This window comes from Argentina anserina, chromosome 2 (genome assembly GCF_933775445.1).
Source record: "Argentina anserina chromosome 2, drPotAnse1.1, whole genome shotgun sequence".
Lineage (NCBI taxonomy): Eukaryota > Viridiplantae > Streptophyta > Magnoliopsida > Rosales > Rosaceae > Argentina > Argentina anserina.
Window position 1 is genome coordinate 5,712,693 of NC_065873.1, and position 16,232 is coordinate 5,728,924.

The 16,232-nt window shown below is 41.2% G+C and overlaps 2 protein-coding genes across 6 annotated transcripts in view; one reads left to right on the forward strand and one right to left on the reverse strand.

Moving 5' to 3' along the window:
• Nucleotides 1–16,232, forward strand: part of LOC126781941 (phosphatidylinositol 4-kinase alpha 1) — a 90,298-nt gene that overhangs the window by 55,862 nt on the left and 18,204 nt on the right. Inside the window, exon 27 of one of the 2 annotated variants that reach the window (XR_007670717.1) lies at nucleotides 10,732–10,788. The exons of the other annotated variant lie outside the window; for it this stretch is intronic. The gene's annotated coding sequence lies outside the window, so the exon portion shown is untranslated. Of the gene's footprint in view, nucleotides 1–10,731; nucleotides 10,789–16,232 lie in introns of those variants that run through there. 2 annotated transcript variants of the gene reach the window in all.
• Nucleotides 11,995–15,857, reverse strand: LOC126781948 (uncharacterized). 4 transcript variants are annotated; one of them, XM_050507076.1, is made up of 4 exons: nucleotides 15,804–15,857; nucleotides 13,871–14,191; nucleotides 13,631–13,750; nucleotides 11,995–13,510 (listed from the first exon to the last, which is right to left on the reverse strand). In XM_050507076.1, exons 1-4 carry the CDS (start codon nucleotides 15,843–15,845, stop codon nucleotides 12,209–12,211), a joined length of 1,785 nt encoding a protein of 594 aa, XP_050363033.1. In that variant the 5' UTR covers nucleotides 15,846–15,857; the 3' UTR covers nucleotides 11,995–12,208. The 4 variants fall into 4 exon arrangements, with proteins under 4 accessions (XP_050363033.1, XP_050363035.1, XP_050363034.1 ...); XM_050507078.1 differs by lacking the exon at nucleotides 15,804–15,857 and adding an exon at nucleotides 14,707–14,768 and having other exon boundaries at nucleotides 11,995–13,330; nucleotides 13,691–13,750; XM_050507077.1 differs by lacking the exon at nucleotides 15,804–15,857 and adding an exon at nucleotides 14,707–14,768 and having other exon boundaries at nucleotides 11,995–13,450.

Below are 16,232 nucleotides of genomic sequence, written 5' to 3' on the forward strand. Positions count from 1 at the left end.
TGAATATCGACTTTTATTCCGTCGCTCGTTTGTGAAAACTTCCTTCATGGAAGTTGTAAAACTCGTCGATACGAGTTCATAGACACGTCACGCGTTCTAATCGGACGTCATACGTGAAAGTTATTAACGTCGGAAGTAGTTTTCGATTTTGGAAACTAGTATAAAAAAGACTATTTTCTGATTAGGGTTTCCAGCTCTCTCTCTCTCTCTCCCCGATTCGCCTCTCCCCATCTTAAAAAACACATCTCCGGCAATCTCATCCTCCGACCGTCCGTGTTGGACACCGCTGGCTTAGGAAGCTTCGTGCGACCCTTCGCTGCCGACCCAAAGCTCGACACGCCGTCCCACGCCGTGCCAGAACTCCACCAGCGACCCCAAGATTCGGCAGAAACCGCCTCCTTCCTAGGCGCATCTCCGGTGACTCCCCGGTGGTTCTAGAGCTTCGTCTAGGTAAGGGTTTTACTTGTTTGATGGATTGGTGTGGTTGTGGATCATTTTGGTGAGGTTTTGGTTGTGATTTGGAGGAGGAGGAGCAGAGGAGGAGGGGGGAGAGATACCGTCGCCTTAGGCGGCGCGTGAAGGGCAGTAGAGTGGCTTACGGGCGGCGTGAGGCCGTGGGGAGGAAGAGGGGGAAGAAAGGAGGAGATTAGGGGCGGCGGTGGCGTGCTACGCGCCGGCCTTAGGCTCAGCGCGTGAGTGCCACGCGCGGTCGCCGGAGGGTGGCACGTGTACCCTATGCGCCGCCACGTGCTGCATCGCGTGAATAGTGTTTTCAAACAGTAAATTATAAAAAAAATTATTTTACGACGATGAATTTCAAAAGGTGATTTACGTACTGTAAATGTAAATGATATGTATATGATATAGTGGAATGTATATTTGTATAAATGGTAAATAAGTACATTTATATAGTTTGCTATATTAAATATTGTCATATTTTCTTTGTAAATAAGTTGAAATTGGTGATGAGATTTATATATTGAGCATGTTGATTCGATTGGTACAATATATATTGCGATGATTACTGTATGTGGTTTTAACATGGAGTTTGTTAAAACGTTTTGTCTTCGGACGAGTTTGATGTCTTTGGACGAGTTAATGTCTTCGGACATGTTTTATTTCTTCGGACGAGTTTTATGTCTTCAAACGAGTTTTTTCTTCGGATGTGTTTATGTCTTCGGACGTGTTTGGCATGTTGGGACCTAGCCTTTGGCCGGGCGAAAGCTACGATACAGTTAGAGCTCTTGTCTGTCCGCCGGGGTACTACATATGAGGTAACAGATGAGTTATTGGCTTATGAGTACCCATATAGTTTTGATATTGGATGACAAATGGTTGTCCAATGTCGGCGGCGTACTACATGAGGGGTAACAGAAGGTTACCGGCGCTCATGAGTACCCGTATTATAAATGCATTTGGGTAAACAGAGGGGTTGCCCAATTCTCATGAGTACATATATTTTCACATTATTAGACAACCAGATGGGCCGTCTAATGAGTCATGAGTGCATTTATATTTGTTGATTTGTTGATTTTCGTATATATTGATATGCGAGTTATATTGTTGTTTTACTCATACGAGCTGCAAAGCTTACCGGGTTTGTGTTTAATATCCCGGTGCACCTATTCGATGGTGTAGGGGATAACTCTGCATGTGTGGATTAGCGGAAATCAACGGACCACTCAGAGGACTTGAAGTTATTTATTTCCATCTTGTGGTGTGGACTTTGTGTTGATTTCTTTGTGAGGATGTTGTGAAGATTATACATTTCCATTTGTTATAATGTTGAATCATAAATTTTGTTGTGTAATATTCGATTGGACTGAGTTGTATTTTGAACTCAGAGATGATCTGCTGTGACATTTAAATGATTTCAATTCATTGAGATTGTTTTAGTGTTATCCATGCATCGAAATTTGAGTTTCATACTCTAAATTTTGAGGTCGTGACAGTTGGTATCAGAGCCTAAGTGCGTATTTAGCGATTGTCAATACCATCCAGGAGCGATAACCCGACTGCAGTGGGCCCCCATCACATTCTCTTCGGTATTGATATGTCGCCGGGTACGCGAGAGTGTTAGGAGCCATACCTTAAGGTTTGGTCCTCGAGGGAGTATCATGATGATACTTCAATGATTCACCTTATTCTGAAATTTCATGTTAATATATGTTGGGTCTATTTTGTTTGAAGGTGATGAATCTGCATAAGGGCCGAGGACGGGCGAGAGGCCGAGGCCGAGATAGGGCTGCAGGCCAAGTCCGCAATGTGGAGAACCTTTATGAGGAGGCTGCTCCACGGGAAGAACAAGTTGATCCTGCGGCTGTTGTTAGAGACAATGGTCGTGTGTTAAAGCTGATCAAGTACATGGGTGGTCTATTAGCGCCGTCATTTCATGGAGGTCTGGATCGTATGGTAGCGGACCACTGGATTGAGAGCATGGAAACCTACTTTGAGATGATAGAGTGCTCTGAGATAGAGCAGAGGAAGATAGCTACATTCTTTCTGAAAGATGAGGCACTAGATTGGTGGAAGAGTATGAGGCAGACGGTAGACATGTCTACTTTTACCTAGGATGATTTCACGGCTCTCTTTTGAGATAAGTATTTTTCAGCTACAGTGCACGAGAATTTAGAGCTTGAGTTCCTTGAGCTAGCACAGGGGGATATGACAGTCAGAGAGTATGATGCTCATTTTTCACAGTTGTACCGGTATGTCAGGCCAATGGGTGTGACCTCTTTAGCCCAGAAGTTTCTACGAGGGCTTAAACAAGAATACAAGACTATCATATTTGTGCTTTGTCTGTCCACCAAGGAGTTGATGTATGAGAGTGCCATGAGACAAGACTAGAGGAGGAGATGTGAGAGATAGCGATGCTAATGGAAAAGGCAAGGCAATCAGTTCAAGCAGCGGGCACTCAGGGCCGAAGGGTGGATCATGGAAGAGGCCAAGACCCTACTATCAGATTCCGGCTAAGGCAACAACTCCATCTGTCAGTACTGCACCTATTAGACCATTTGCATCAGTGAGTTGTTTCGTTTAAAACGAAATGGGGCACTACACCACGGCATGTCCGAAACCAAAGAGAGCAGGTTGCTACAGGTGCGGGAAAGTGGGACATATGGCTAGAGATTGTACCCGACCCCGTCAGGGTGGACATAGACAGCAGCAGAGACAGTTACCAGCGGGCCAGGCTAGGGTGTTTGCAGTGGGTCAGCGAGACACAACAGTGGAAGGTACTTTATCACTTTTTGACTACCTTGCTAGAGTACTGTTTGATACGGGAGCTTCACATTCATTTATTGCTAGTTCGGTAGTGGAGATGTTAGGATTGATTCCTACACCTCTTGGGAACTCTTTATGTGTCACTTCACCCCTTGGAGTATCTCTCGAACTGGAGACAATCTGCAAGGCTTGTCCTATTATGATTGGAAGTAGAGAGTTCTCTGCTTCGTTGATAGTGATTCCAGACCACACCTATGATGTGATCATAGGAATTGATTGGTTGAGGCCGCAGCACGCGGTGATTGATTGTTTTGACATGGTGATGGACTTTTATAGACCCGGGGAACCAGTGTTTCATTATCGTTGCCTCAAGTCGATAATGCCATGAGAACAAGAGTTTTGGCACATGTGGAATCGGTAGATCAGAAAGTAACTATTGCAGACATTGTGGTAGTATCAGAGTATAGTGAGGTGTTCCTAGAGATACCAGGGTTACCTCCTCGGAGAGTTGTAGATTTTTGCATTGATGCGGTACCTGGTACGACACCCGTGTCAAAGGCACCTTTTAGAATGGGACAGGACAAACTTAAATAGTTGAAGGTGCAAATCGATGAACTATTGGACCAAGGGTTCATTAAACCGAGCGTTTCACCTTGGGGAGCACCGGTTCTGTTCGTGAAAAAGAAAGATGGTTCTCTGCGGTTATTGGGACTACAGGGAACTGAACAAGGTGACCATCAAGAATAGGTATCCTTTGCCTAGGATTAATGATTTGTTCGATCATCTTAAAGGAGATACAGTGTTCTCTAAGATTGATTTGAGATCCGGTTACCATCAACTCAGGGTGAAGGAAGAAGATATATCGAAGACAGCCTTCACAACTCGGTATGGACATTATGAGTTTGTTGTCATGCCCTTTGGTCTAACAAATGCACAAGCTGTCTTTATGAGTTTGATGAACCAAGTTTTTAGCCCATACTTGAATGAGTTTGTTGTGGTGTTTGTGGATGACATTTTGATATACTCCAAGTCACAAGAAGAGCATGTGGTGCATCTGAGAACGGTGTTGCAGACCTTGAAGGAGGCGAGATTGTATGCCAAACTAGAGAAGTGTGAGTTTTGGAAAGAAGAGGTCAAGTTCCTCGGTCATGTCGTCTCAAAGGATGGAGTACTAGTATATCCGACAAAGGTGGAGGCAGTAAAGAGTTGGAGTCGTCCGAAGAACCCTACTGAGATTCGTAGTTTCCTGGGTTTGGCTGGTTACTACAGGAGGTTTATCAAAGGGTTTTCTAGTATTGCATCATCATTGACCAAGTTGACCAAGAAAGTGGCTCCGTTTGTGTGGACAGAACCATGTGAGGAGGCATTCAACAAACTAAAGACCAGATTGACCACAACACCGGTGTTGACGATTCCCACTAGTGGGGGTGGTTATGTCATTTACAGTGATGCTTCACTCCAAGGCTTGGGTTGTGTGTTGATGCAGCATGGAGGAGTTGTTGCATATGGCTCTAGACAGTTAAAGACCCATGAGAAGAACTACCCCACTCATGATCTAGAACTTGCTGCAGTTGTCTTTGTCTTGAAGATTTGGAGACATTACTTGTATGGTGAGAAATTTCAACTCTTTTTTGATCATAAGAGTTTGAAGTATCTATTCTCACAAAAGGTATTGAATATGAGGCAGAGGAGATGGATGGAACTCCTGAAGGATTATGACTTCACATTGGAGTATCACCCTGGGAAGGCAAATGTGGTGGCCGATGCTTTGAGCAGGAAACCGAGAGGTGTGGTAGCTTCACTTATGGTTCAAGAGTGGTTTATGCTCGAAACCGCATTATAGTTTAATTTGGTACCATTGGGAGGAGAATCGAAGGTCTTTTTTGGTAATCACGAGGATCATACAAGGTCAGGCGTAAGATAAATTCTCACAAGCTAAGTTGGCAGATCTTGTAGTAGATACACTCGATGAGTGTCCTTCTGAGCGGAGAGCTGGACCCGATGGGGGGTTGAGGTTTGGGACAAGATTGTGTATCCCATATTTTGATGATCTCAAGGAGGAGGTCCTACGTACGGCACATCGATCTCGTTATACCGTTCATCCAGGGAACACCAAGATGTACAAGGACCTATGCAGGCAATTCTGGTGGAATGGTGTGAAGAAAGATGTAGCAGAGTTTGTATCGAAGTGTCTTACGTGTCAGCAAGTGAAAGCAGAACATCAATGACCAGTTGGCATGTTGAAGCCATTGACTATTCCTCTTTGGAAGTGGGAGCAGATCTCTATGGATTTTGTGACTGGACTGCCTAGATCCAAGAAGGGTCACGATGCTATATGGGTGATTATCGATCGGTTGACGAAGTCGTCTAATTTTCTTCCAGTGTCAATGAAGTACTCAGTGGACGTGCTAGGGAAACTATATGTGGATGAGGTAGTGAGACTTCATGGAGCTCCAGTTTCTTTTGTTTCTGATCGAGATGCACGTTTCACGTCGAAGTTCTGGGGTGGTCTATAGAAGGCGATGGGTACTACCTTGGATATGAGTACATCTTTTCATCCTCAGACATATGGGCAGATAGAAATGGTGAATCAGGTGATGGAAGATATGTTGAGAGCTTGTGTGCTGGATTTCAAAGGTAGCTGGGAGGATCATTTGAGATTGATTGAGTTTGCCTACAACAACAGTTACCATTCTAGCATCGGCATCGCACCTTATGAGGCTCATTATGGTAGACCATGTCGATCACCTATCTGTTGGGCCGAAGTTGGGGATGAGGCACTGATGGGTCCAGAGGTGGTTCTAGAAACCACAGAGAAGATCTCGATCATTCGAGATAGAACTCGGACCGCACAGAGTAGACAGAAGAGCTATGCGGACTTAAAGAGGAGACATGTGGAATTTGTGGTCGGCGATCATGTGTTCTTAAAAGTTTCACCTATGAGAGGTGTAGTGATATTTGGCAAGAAAGGAAAGTTGGCTCCGAGGTATGTTGGGCCCTTTGAGATTCTCGAGAAGGTGGGAGAATTAGCATATCGACTCGCCTTGCCTACTAGCATGTCGGGCGTTCACAACGTCTTCCACATTTCTATGTTGAGGAAGTATATACCAGATGAGTCACATGTGATCAATCAAAGCACCATTGAGGTGAAGGAAAATGCCACTTTTGTTATTGAGCCGGTTCGTATTATGGAGAGATCCACAAAGAAAGTAGAGCTAGTTAAGGTATTGTGCAGCCATCATGATGAAAGCGATGCGTCTTGGGAACTAGAGTCAGATATGAAGACAAGATATCCACAGCTGTTTGTCAAGTGAAGAATTTGAATTTCGGGATGAAATTCCTTTAAGGGGGGTATAATGTAATAACCCGATTTTTCGGATCGATTTTTGGATTGCTTTTAATTTTATAAAATTTGTGAAAGTTATTAAACGTGTTTGTGTCGCCTTGCGACGTCGGATAAATCAAAAACGGAAACGATATCGGAACGTTTATTTAGCAAAACAATACGTTTCCGCGACATGAGTAACGACTTTTTCTCCGTCGCTTGTTTGTGAAAACTTTCTTCACGAAAGTTGTGGAGTTCGTTGATACGAGTTTGTGGACATGTCACGCATTCTATTCGGACATCGTACGTGAAAGTTATTAACGACGGAAGTTAGTTTCCGATTTTGAAAACGAGTATAAAAAGGAAGTGTTTCAGATTAGGGTTTCCAAAATCGCTCTCTTCTCCCCGAAATCGCTCTCTCCCCCTCAGAAAACTCACCGTCGATCCACCACCCTCCGGCCGTCCGTGACTCACACCGCCGGCCCAAGAAGCACCGCGCGGCCCTCCGCAAGCGACCCTGAGATCGCCGAACCTCGCCTCGCCGCCGTGAGCTTCCTCGAGACAACCCAAGGCTCGGAGGATACCTCAGCCGTTCCACGCGTCTTCGCCAGCGAGGCTAGGGTTCAGGGACCAGCTCGTCATCGCCGATCCCCACCCTAGCGCCACCTGCAGAGCAATCAAAGTTCAAATCGCCGCTCGTCGCTCGCCTCTGCTCGATTCGACTTCGCCGTCCTCGCGAGCACCTCTGGTGGACTTCTCAGCGGTTCTACGCCTTCACGAGGTAAGGGTTTGCCTGAATTATTGGACATGTACTTGTTGTTGTTTTTGTGGTGTTTTGGGAGGAGATAGGAGGGGAAATGGAGTAGGTGAGGTTATCGCCGCCTCAGGCGGCGCGTGTGGGTGCGTGGAGGAGGTAGGAGGCGGTAGGAGGTCGTGGAGGAGCAGAGAGGAGGAGAGGAGAGGATTTAGGAGCGGCGGTGGCGTGCCAAGAACGAAATATGATATGTATATAATATAGTGGAATGTATATTTGTATCAATGGTAAATAAGTACATTTATATAGTTTGCTATATTAAATATTATCATGTTTTCGTTGTGAATAAGTTGAAATTGGTGATGAGATTTATATATTGATCATGTTGATTCGATTGGTACAATATATATTGTGATGATTACTGTATGTGGTTTTAACATGGAGTTTGTTAAAACCTTTTGTCGTCGGACGAGTTTGATGTCTCCGGACGCGTTAATGTGTTTGGACGTGTTTTATGTCTTCGTACGAGTTTTATGTCTTCGGACGTATTTTATGTCTTCAGACGTGTTTGGCATGTCGGGATCTAGCATTTGGCCGGGCGAAAGTTACGATACAGTTAGAGCTCTAGTCTGTCTGCCGAGGTACTGCATATGAGGTAACAGATGGGTTATCGGCTTATGAGTACCCATATATTTTTGATATTGGAGTACCTCATATGCAGTACCCCAAAGGCTAGGTTCCGACATGTCAAACATGTCCGAAGACATCAAACACATCCGAAGACAAAATGTTTTAACAAACTCCATGTTAAAACGACATACAATAATCATCGCATCATATTGTACAAATTAAATCGACATTCTCAATATATAATCTCATCAAAATGAACGTATTCACAACGAAATCATGACAGTAAATAATATAGCAATATATATATATACCTATTTGCCATTTATACATATATATATTCCACTATATCATAGACATGTCATATTTCATTTTTTAAAATTCTGCATAAATCTTGAATCTCCGCAAGGGTAGATTCGTAAATGTGAGATTTTACTCACCTTATAAGCTCGAGCGTAATTTCACAATTCCGAATGTAATTCATTTTCTTGAATTATCAATCACCTTGAAAAGATAAGAAAAGAATATAGAATCGTTACGTAAACCTTAAATGCCGAAACATTAATAATATGTTACTATTCATGTATTTACTATTCACGTATTTCTGTACAAATACACATTAATTACGTATTCTTGTACGTGTACATACTGTTTACGTATTTCTATACGTATCCATAGTATTCAAATGTAAATACTATCTCAGTAAATAATAATTACTCATTTAGCCTTCCGAAATTACTTTTATATTTACTGAAAGTAATTTACATTTATATTTACCGAATGTAAATAAAATTTATATTTACTATACGTAAATTACTTTTTACATTTACCGTACGTAAAAATAAATTTTTACAAATTTATTGTTTCGAAAACACTATTCACGCACCGCCACACGTGGCGGCGCGTGGGGTACACACGCCACCCGCCGGCGACCGCGCGTGGCGCTCACGCGCCACTCCTTGTGGCAGCGCGTGGGGCCCACGTGCCGAGCCTAAGGCCGGCGCGTAGCACGCCACCACCACCCCATTTCCCTTCCTTTCTCCTCCACGGCCTGACGCCGCGCCCTACTCCCTCCACGCCCCCACACGCGCCGCGTAAAGCGGCGGTATCCTCCCCACCTTCTCCGCCCTCCGATCTCCACCAAAACACCACAAATCAACCCAAAAATTCAACAACATCATGACAACAACCAACCTAGGCTAACCTCACCTCGATTGGAGCTTGAAAACCACCGAAGATGGGCTTGGCTGCGGCGGAGGAAAAACGCAGAAATTGGCGGCGTCGTGCGGCTTCACGGCGGCGTGAGAGGGTGCGTCGACTCGGGGTCAACTACGAGGGGTGGTGTGACGCTCCCTAGGCCGGCGGTGAGGAACACAGACGGCTGGTGAGAGAGATCGCCGGTGATGACAGTGAGGGAGAGAGAGAGAGAGGTCGAGGGAAGAGAGAGAAGAGAGGGAGGCGCAGGTTTGGGGAGAGAAGAGGGTTTTCGAAAATGGAAACCCTACTTTTGATAAGTTTCCTTTTATACCCATTTCTAAATCGGAAACTAACTTCCGTAGTTAATGACTTTCACATACGACGTCCGATTCGAACGCGTGACACGTTCATGAACTCGTATCGACGAGCTCTACAACTTCCGTGAAGGAGGTTTTCGCAAACGAGCGACGGAATAAAAGTCGATATTCACGTCGTGGAAACGTAACGTTTTTCTAAATAAACGTTCCGAGAACGTTTCCGTTCTTGTTTCGTAATGTCGCAAACAACCAATTTTCGTTTTAAATGAATTTCACAAACTTTATAAAATTAAATCAAACTAATAATCGTTCTGAAATATCGGGTTATTACACAGATGGTTGTCCAATGTCGGCGGCGTACTACATGAGGGGTAATAGAGGGGTACCAGCGCTCATGAGTACCCGTACTATAAATGCATTTGGGTAAACAGAGGGGTTGCCCAATTCTCATGAGTACATATATTTTCACATTATTAGACAACCAGATGGGCCGTCTAATGAGTCATGAGTGCATTTATATTTGTTGATTTGTGGATTTTCGTATATATTGATATGCGAGTTATATTGTTGTTTTACTCATACGAGCTGCAAAGCTTACTGAGTTTGTGTTTACAATCTCGGTGCACCTATTCGATGGTGTAGGGGATAACTCCGCAGGTGTGGATTAGCGGAAATCGACGGACCGCTAAGAGGATTTGAAGTTATTTATTTCCATCTTGTGGTGAGGACTTTGTGTTGATTTCTTTGTGAGGATGTTGTGAGGATTATACATTTCCATTTGTTATAATGTTAAATTATAAATTTTAGTTTGTAATATTCGATTGGACTGAGTTGTATTTTGAACTCAGAGATGATCTGCTCTGACATTTAAATGATTTCGATTCATTGAGATTGTTTTAGTGTTATTCATGACTTCGAAATTTGAGTTTCATACTCTAAATTTTGGGGTCGTAACCGTTAATAACTAGCGCGTTTTAACTTAGAACTTCAGGATTTCAGACTATAGAAATATTAACTTGATAATAAAAGATTCTTGCTAGTTTATCGAAGCTATAAATTTCTAATAGTTTTAGTGGTGTTGATGAAAGAGAATTAGTTGGTACTCGTAATGAGAACATAGAAGCGAACTGCGTGGCCTGTTTAGGACTAATGTACATGATTCCCTGTAATTTATAGTAATTACTAGCTGTGATTTTTTTGTCCCGAGGGATCTCCAATTTGTAGCATTGAGGACTACTCGGCTTTAAATCGAATCAATTGTATTCTAGGGATAGAGGATTCCTCGTGAGGTTTGTAAAGATACAGTTTGTAGTGATTAAATATAAATGCAGTTCTTGATCATGTCACCAACGTAGTACTTCAAAGATGAATGCAAATTTGTTCAAATGATATGCAATATCCTGATCGAGTGCTAAGTTTGCCTCCACACTAACTCACATGGCCAACCGGGCATTCATGCTTAGATATTGGCATATTGGCAACGTTGCCAGAAGATTACTGTTCTTCATAGGTTCATTTCCCCTAGTTTCTTCATTTTTTTATAATCATGCTAATATCTACTTTACCCCTGTGGAAGTTCATTCTCAGGAGAACTCCATTCCATTTATACTCCAGATATCTGTTTGTGGAAATGCACATATTCTTCATTATCTTTCTAGATTTTATGAAGGATGACCAAACGAATGAATTTCAAGCTTTTAGGATTTCTTTGAAATCGAAATCTCCAAATGTGATTCAATTTAGTTGACTAATATGGATTTTATTCTACTAATTACGACATGAGATATATACGACATTTAATTTATTCATTATGATTATTAAATTAAGAAATATTTTCGTTTTTCTTAGGGAAATATTTTCATGGAGATATATATGTCTGTATGTGTGAAAATATATATATATATATATATATATATATTTCAAGCATACATTTGTAAATATCAAATTTTTTAATTACATTTTGAAAAATTTTTTGAAAAAATAAATGATATAAAAAAGAATAAAAAAACATTTTTATAATAATTTAGAACCGTTGGATTAAATAAGATTGTCTTTTCATTCAAAAATAACATTTTGTGATTATTATAATTGCTGACATGGCAATGTGACGTAACATGCCACGTATAATTGTGACGCGGATCTAGCGCCAAAATATTTTCGTTCTTCTAAATCTATACCATGATGAGTACGAGGCACGTAATATATGCTCACCGCGGATGTTAACAACTATCAATGTAATCAATAACAATGGAATCACGTATAAATTAATAATTCTATAATTGGGGGTATAGTGTTAATGATATCTTTGAGTTTGAGATTATAGTTTTTGGTTATAACTTTGATTAAAGAGGAATCGAAGCTCTTCTTTCTCAAAGTCAAGTTTCTCGCTTGATTAATTTCTTCATTAAGTTTATCTTTGTGTTGACCAAGAAAGTGATCATGTTATCGACTATTAAAAGATGAAATTGAAGGAAAAAAATAACGAAAAAGATCGACCCAAGAAAGATGTTTGAGGAATAAAATCATTAGTTCATTACAAGCTCCAACTTCTTTGTTCACCAGGTGCTTGAGGTCATTTTACACAACACTCAGATCTCTTTAAAGCAGCAAACCCAAAGAAAAATCAACTGATAATTGAAAACATTAAACCCTAATTGATTACAGTACCAGAACATGCATGGTGAGTAATCATTATTGGACATGCAGATGGATACGAGACATACAACTATTACATGCTGGTGATTGGGGTTCAGAATTATCAACTGCTTAGAAGGTTGCTGCTGGTGGTGACGAAGGAATCCAAACTAGATGATTTGCAGGGAAAAAATGGCAAACTGGTGAAGAAGCACCGGCTTTGATTCCCAACAAGCGAAACAAATCATGGTCAGGGTCCCAATCAGAAGTGTCCATGTGACAAACAGCTACAGCTTCCACCTTATCTCCATTCTCGCCTCCCAGTGAAACCTTGAAGAACTTGGTGTCGTTCTCAAAGTGGTGGCAGAAGAAAACAGCATAAGGATAAGGCACGGGGTGGCAAAAGACCATTTTTGAAGCCAAGACTTGTTTGGGCTCATCCAAGATAGTGTACTTCTGTGTGATGGCAGTAGAGGTTATTGGGTGGGTGGTAGAGAGAATGTTGAAGTTCACCCCTGAACCAATGATTTGCTGAACAAAGTCCATCATAGATTCTAGGGAAGTAGCACAGAACTTAGTCTCTCCCTTAATGGGTTTGAGCTCGCACTGGTCGAGTGTCCAAGCCATGTGTTTTCCGTCACGAGAGTCGCGTGGGGTAGAGAAGAGCTGGAGAAGGTGTGGGAGCTGTGATGTTGAGAATGGAATGGAATCGGCTGTTTCTTTAGGCAAGAAACGAGAATGCTCTTGTTTGGGAAAGTTGAGTGGCAGTGTATTCCCTTTGTAGAAATCCTCGAAAGTGAAAAACCCCTGCTTGAGCGCCTCAGTGTGATCCATGGGAGAAGATGAATGTGCATACATGTGATCATGATGATGATGTCGTCCCATTGGAGACTCAGACTCCATTCCAGAAACCACATTTTGGGAAGGTGGATGTACTTTCTTCCGATGTTCGCAGTTCTTCGTGTCTTGTTTAGAAATGTATCCTGTTATGTAAGGTGCATCTACTTCTTTTGTACCCTTTGTGCCTTGTGCAGAAATATATCCAGTTATATAAGGCGCCTCTACATCAATTTTTCCCTTTGTGTCTTTTGCAGAAATGTATCCCGTTATGTAAGGCGCTTCCACCTCCTTGCGCTTTGTGTCTTGTGCGGAAATGTACCCTGTTATGTAAGGCGCTTCTACCTCCTTTGTGACCTTGGTGCCTTGTGCGGAAATGTATCCGGTTATGTAAGGAGCTTCTACTTCCTTTGTGACCTTGGTGCCTTGTGCGGATCTGTATCCGGTTATGTAAGGAGCATCTACTTCCTTCGTGGCCTTTGTGCCTTGTGCGGAAATGTATCCGGTTATGTAAGGAGCTTCAACATCCTTCGTGACCTTGGTGCCTTGTGCGGATCCGTATCCAGTTATATAAGGAGCTTCTACTTCCTTCGTGACCTTGGTGCCTTGTGCGGATCTGTATCCGGATATGTAAGGAGCATCTACTTCCTTCGTGGCCTTTGTGCCTTGTGCGGAAATGTATCCGGTTATGTAAGGAGCTTCAACTTCCTTCGTGACCTTGGTGCCTTGTGCGGATCTGTATCCGGTTATATAAGGAGCTTCTACTTCCTTCGTGACCTTGGTCCCTTGTGCGGAAATGTATCCGGTTATGTATGGAGCTTCTACATCCTTCGTGACCTTGCTGCCTTGTGCGGAAATGTATCCGGTTATGTAAGGAGATTCTACATCCTTCGTGACCTTCGTGTCTTGTGCGGATCTGTATCCGGTTATGTAAGGAGCTTCTACTTCCTTTGTGACCTTGGTGCCTTGTGCGGAAATGTATCCGGTTATGTAAGGAGATTCTACATCCTTCGTGACCTTCGTGTCTTGTGCGGATCTGTATCCGGTTATGTAAGGAGCTTCTACTTCCTTGGTGCCTTGTGCGGATCTGTATCCGGTTAGGTAAGGCGCTTCTACTTCCTTTGTGACCTTGGTGCCTTGTGCGGAAATGTATCCGGTTATGTAAGGAGCTTCAACCTCTTGTATGCGTTCTTTAGCTCCATAACTAGTCATGTATGGCGCATCTTCTTCTTTTCTCTCCTGTTTGAGTACATTCCTTGCTCCGTTGGCCTCACGAAACTATTTCAATGAAAAAAATATCGACGTTTTAGTACATAGTTAGTTCTATTATATATCGAAGTTCAAGTTCTTTCCATCATGAAATCTTGTTATAAATCTATTCAAAGTTATATGAATAGTATTGACTATTGAGAATGTGCATGGATATAGACTGAAGTTGTCGAAGAACTTTACATTCAAAATACTAAAGACGCTGATCTCGCAGCTGCATGAGTTTTTGCATTAAGACACTCATCAAAGCAAGTTAAAATCATTCAAATTCAATGAAGTACGTGGCCCTCTGAATGAGACAATCTAGTTTGCTATTGAATGAAAAAAATATTAAGAATATCTATAAATTTGCCACACGCATTTATACATAAATTTTAGTGTGCACTCTATAGTAGTTTCTAATTATTAAGGCATGATACTGAGAGTAAAGCAATGTGCATAGTTACAGTTTAATTGGTATAAGTAAACTGATGATCTAAACGTAGCTATCAGGCTAAATTAGTGAGATAATGATGATTGATTACCACTACGAACAGAAGATAGAAGATGATGATGGATCGGACGCCCATATTTTGTTCTGCTTCAGGTTTTTTTTTCTGTATGGCTCTTAGTCATAGTTTGAGGGCGTTTTATAAGCATATAGAGGTCACATTGGTATTAATGTATTGGATAGTCGTCCTTATCTGAAAGTTTAAAAAAATATAAAAATAATGCAATTATTCAAGACTTTGCTTTGGCTACAATTGTGCAATACTCTCTGCCGTAATTCGATCATTAGATTATAGGATTCTCTTTGATTCTGTCATGATCAGTATTAAGTTCATATCTAACCAATTTGACAGTATGAAATGAAAAAAAAACAGAGATGTTTAATCAACTACTATGTTCAGTAAAATTAACATTGAAATTCAAAGCACGCTGCGCGCAGTACTAGTTGTGAATTATCACTAAAAAAATCTAAAATACATTAAAAGCTTGTTAAAGATAATAGTTTCATCTCAAATACTAAACCTATAACTGGTGAAAAGGTTACCAAACAGTAAAATTATTACTAAATTTTACAAGTCTTACTTAGTGTACTTTATTAGTGAGGGTTGATGATGGAGTGCTCACGTTCTTTTTTACCGGCCTACCATTCCGAATGTTGAAGAGGATCAAAATCAGCCCACCTGATATTTTTGGTTACTCGATCTTTATCTCTTTGTGCATATTTTTGGTATATACATGTACATCATTAGAATAATTATTAATCATCAGTTGGTAAAACTAATAAGAGAAACTACTTAAAGAAGAGATCGATGTTCCACCTTAGGTAATGAATATAATGCTTATTTCGCCAGGAGCGAAAAATGAAACAAAAAATGAAAAAGAAAACTAATTTCTAAAAGGAAAACGTACTGCACTATGATAACAGAGGTGATAATCAAACTTTCATTTTGGTTATAGTTAAGCACTTTTCACCTTCTTAAATAGTAACTTAATATAAATGGAAAAAGAGGGGTAACAAATGTGCAAATGTAGGAACTGATACTATGAAATTGCAAGCTGAATTTCCATATTGAATAGTTGCTAAGAGATAAATAGTAAAACAGTATTTGTCTTTGTGAGAAGCAAAGGTTACCACTAAAAACAGAAGGCAGAATGTGATGAGTTGCAAGCCCATGGTCTTCTTTCCCTTTTCTTCTGCTTTAGGGTTTTTGGTGTGGCTCTTACTCATGGCATTAGGGGCTTTTTATAAGAATTTGAGTGGTTTCATTAGCCCTTATTTATTCGACGCATAATCTCTTTCTATCCAAAAATGTACTCAATAATGAAACTAGCACTTAAGAAAATTAGGAAATACTTTTTGGCCCGCAAGTTATGGCTTCTTTAGTCTTTCTTTATATAAAGAGATTCCCACAAAATAAATTAATCTTATTCGAAGAGCATTTTATACATTAATTAAAAATTAAAAATTGACACAGTTTTCTAAACTCTCAAAGGAAAATTTTATTTTATGGTTGATCATAACCACGTCTCTTGTAATTGGCTCATGTAGAAAGGACTTGAT

What these genes read in the sequence shown, in the direction of transcription:
- LOC126781948 (XM_050507075.1), bottom strand. Translation starts at nt 14,751, where the DNA reads ATGGGCGTCCGATCCATCATCATCTTCTATCTTCTGTTCGTAGTG. An exon ending in TCTATCTTCTGTTCGTAGTG is followed by an intron (nt 14,192 to 14,706) that starts GTAATCAATCAT and finishes TCATTGAAATAG; the next exon opens with TTTCGTGAGGCCAACGGAGC. An exon ending in TTTCCGCACAAGGCACCAAG is followed by an intron (nt 13,751 to 13,870) that starts GTCACAAAGGAA and finishes CAAGGCAGCAAG; the next exon opens with GTCACGAAGGATGTAGAAGC.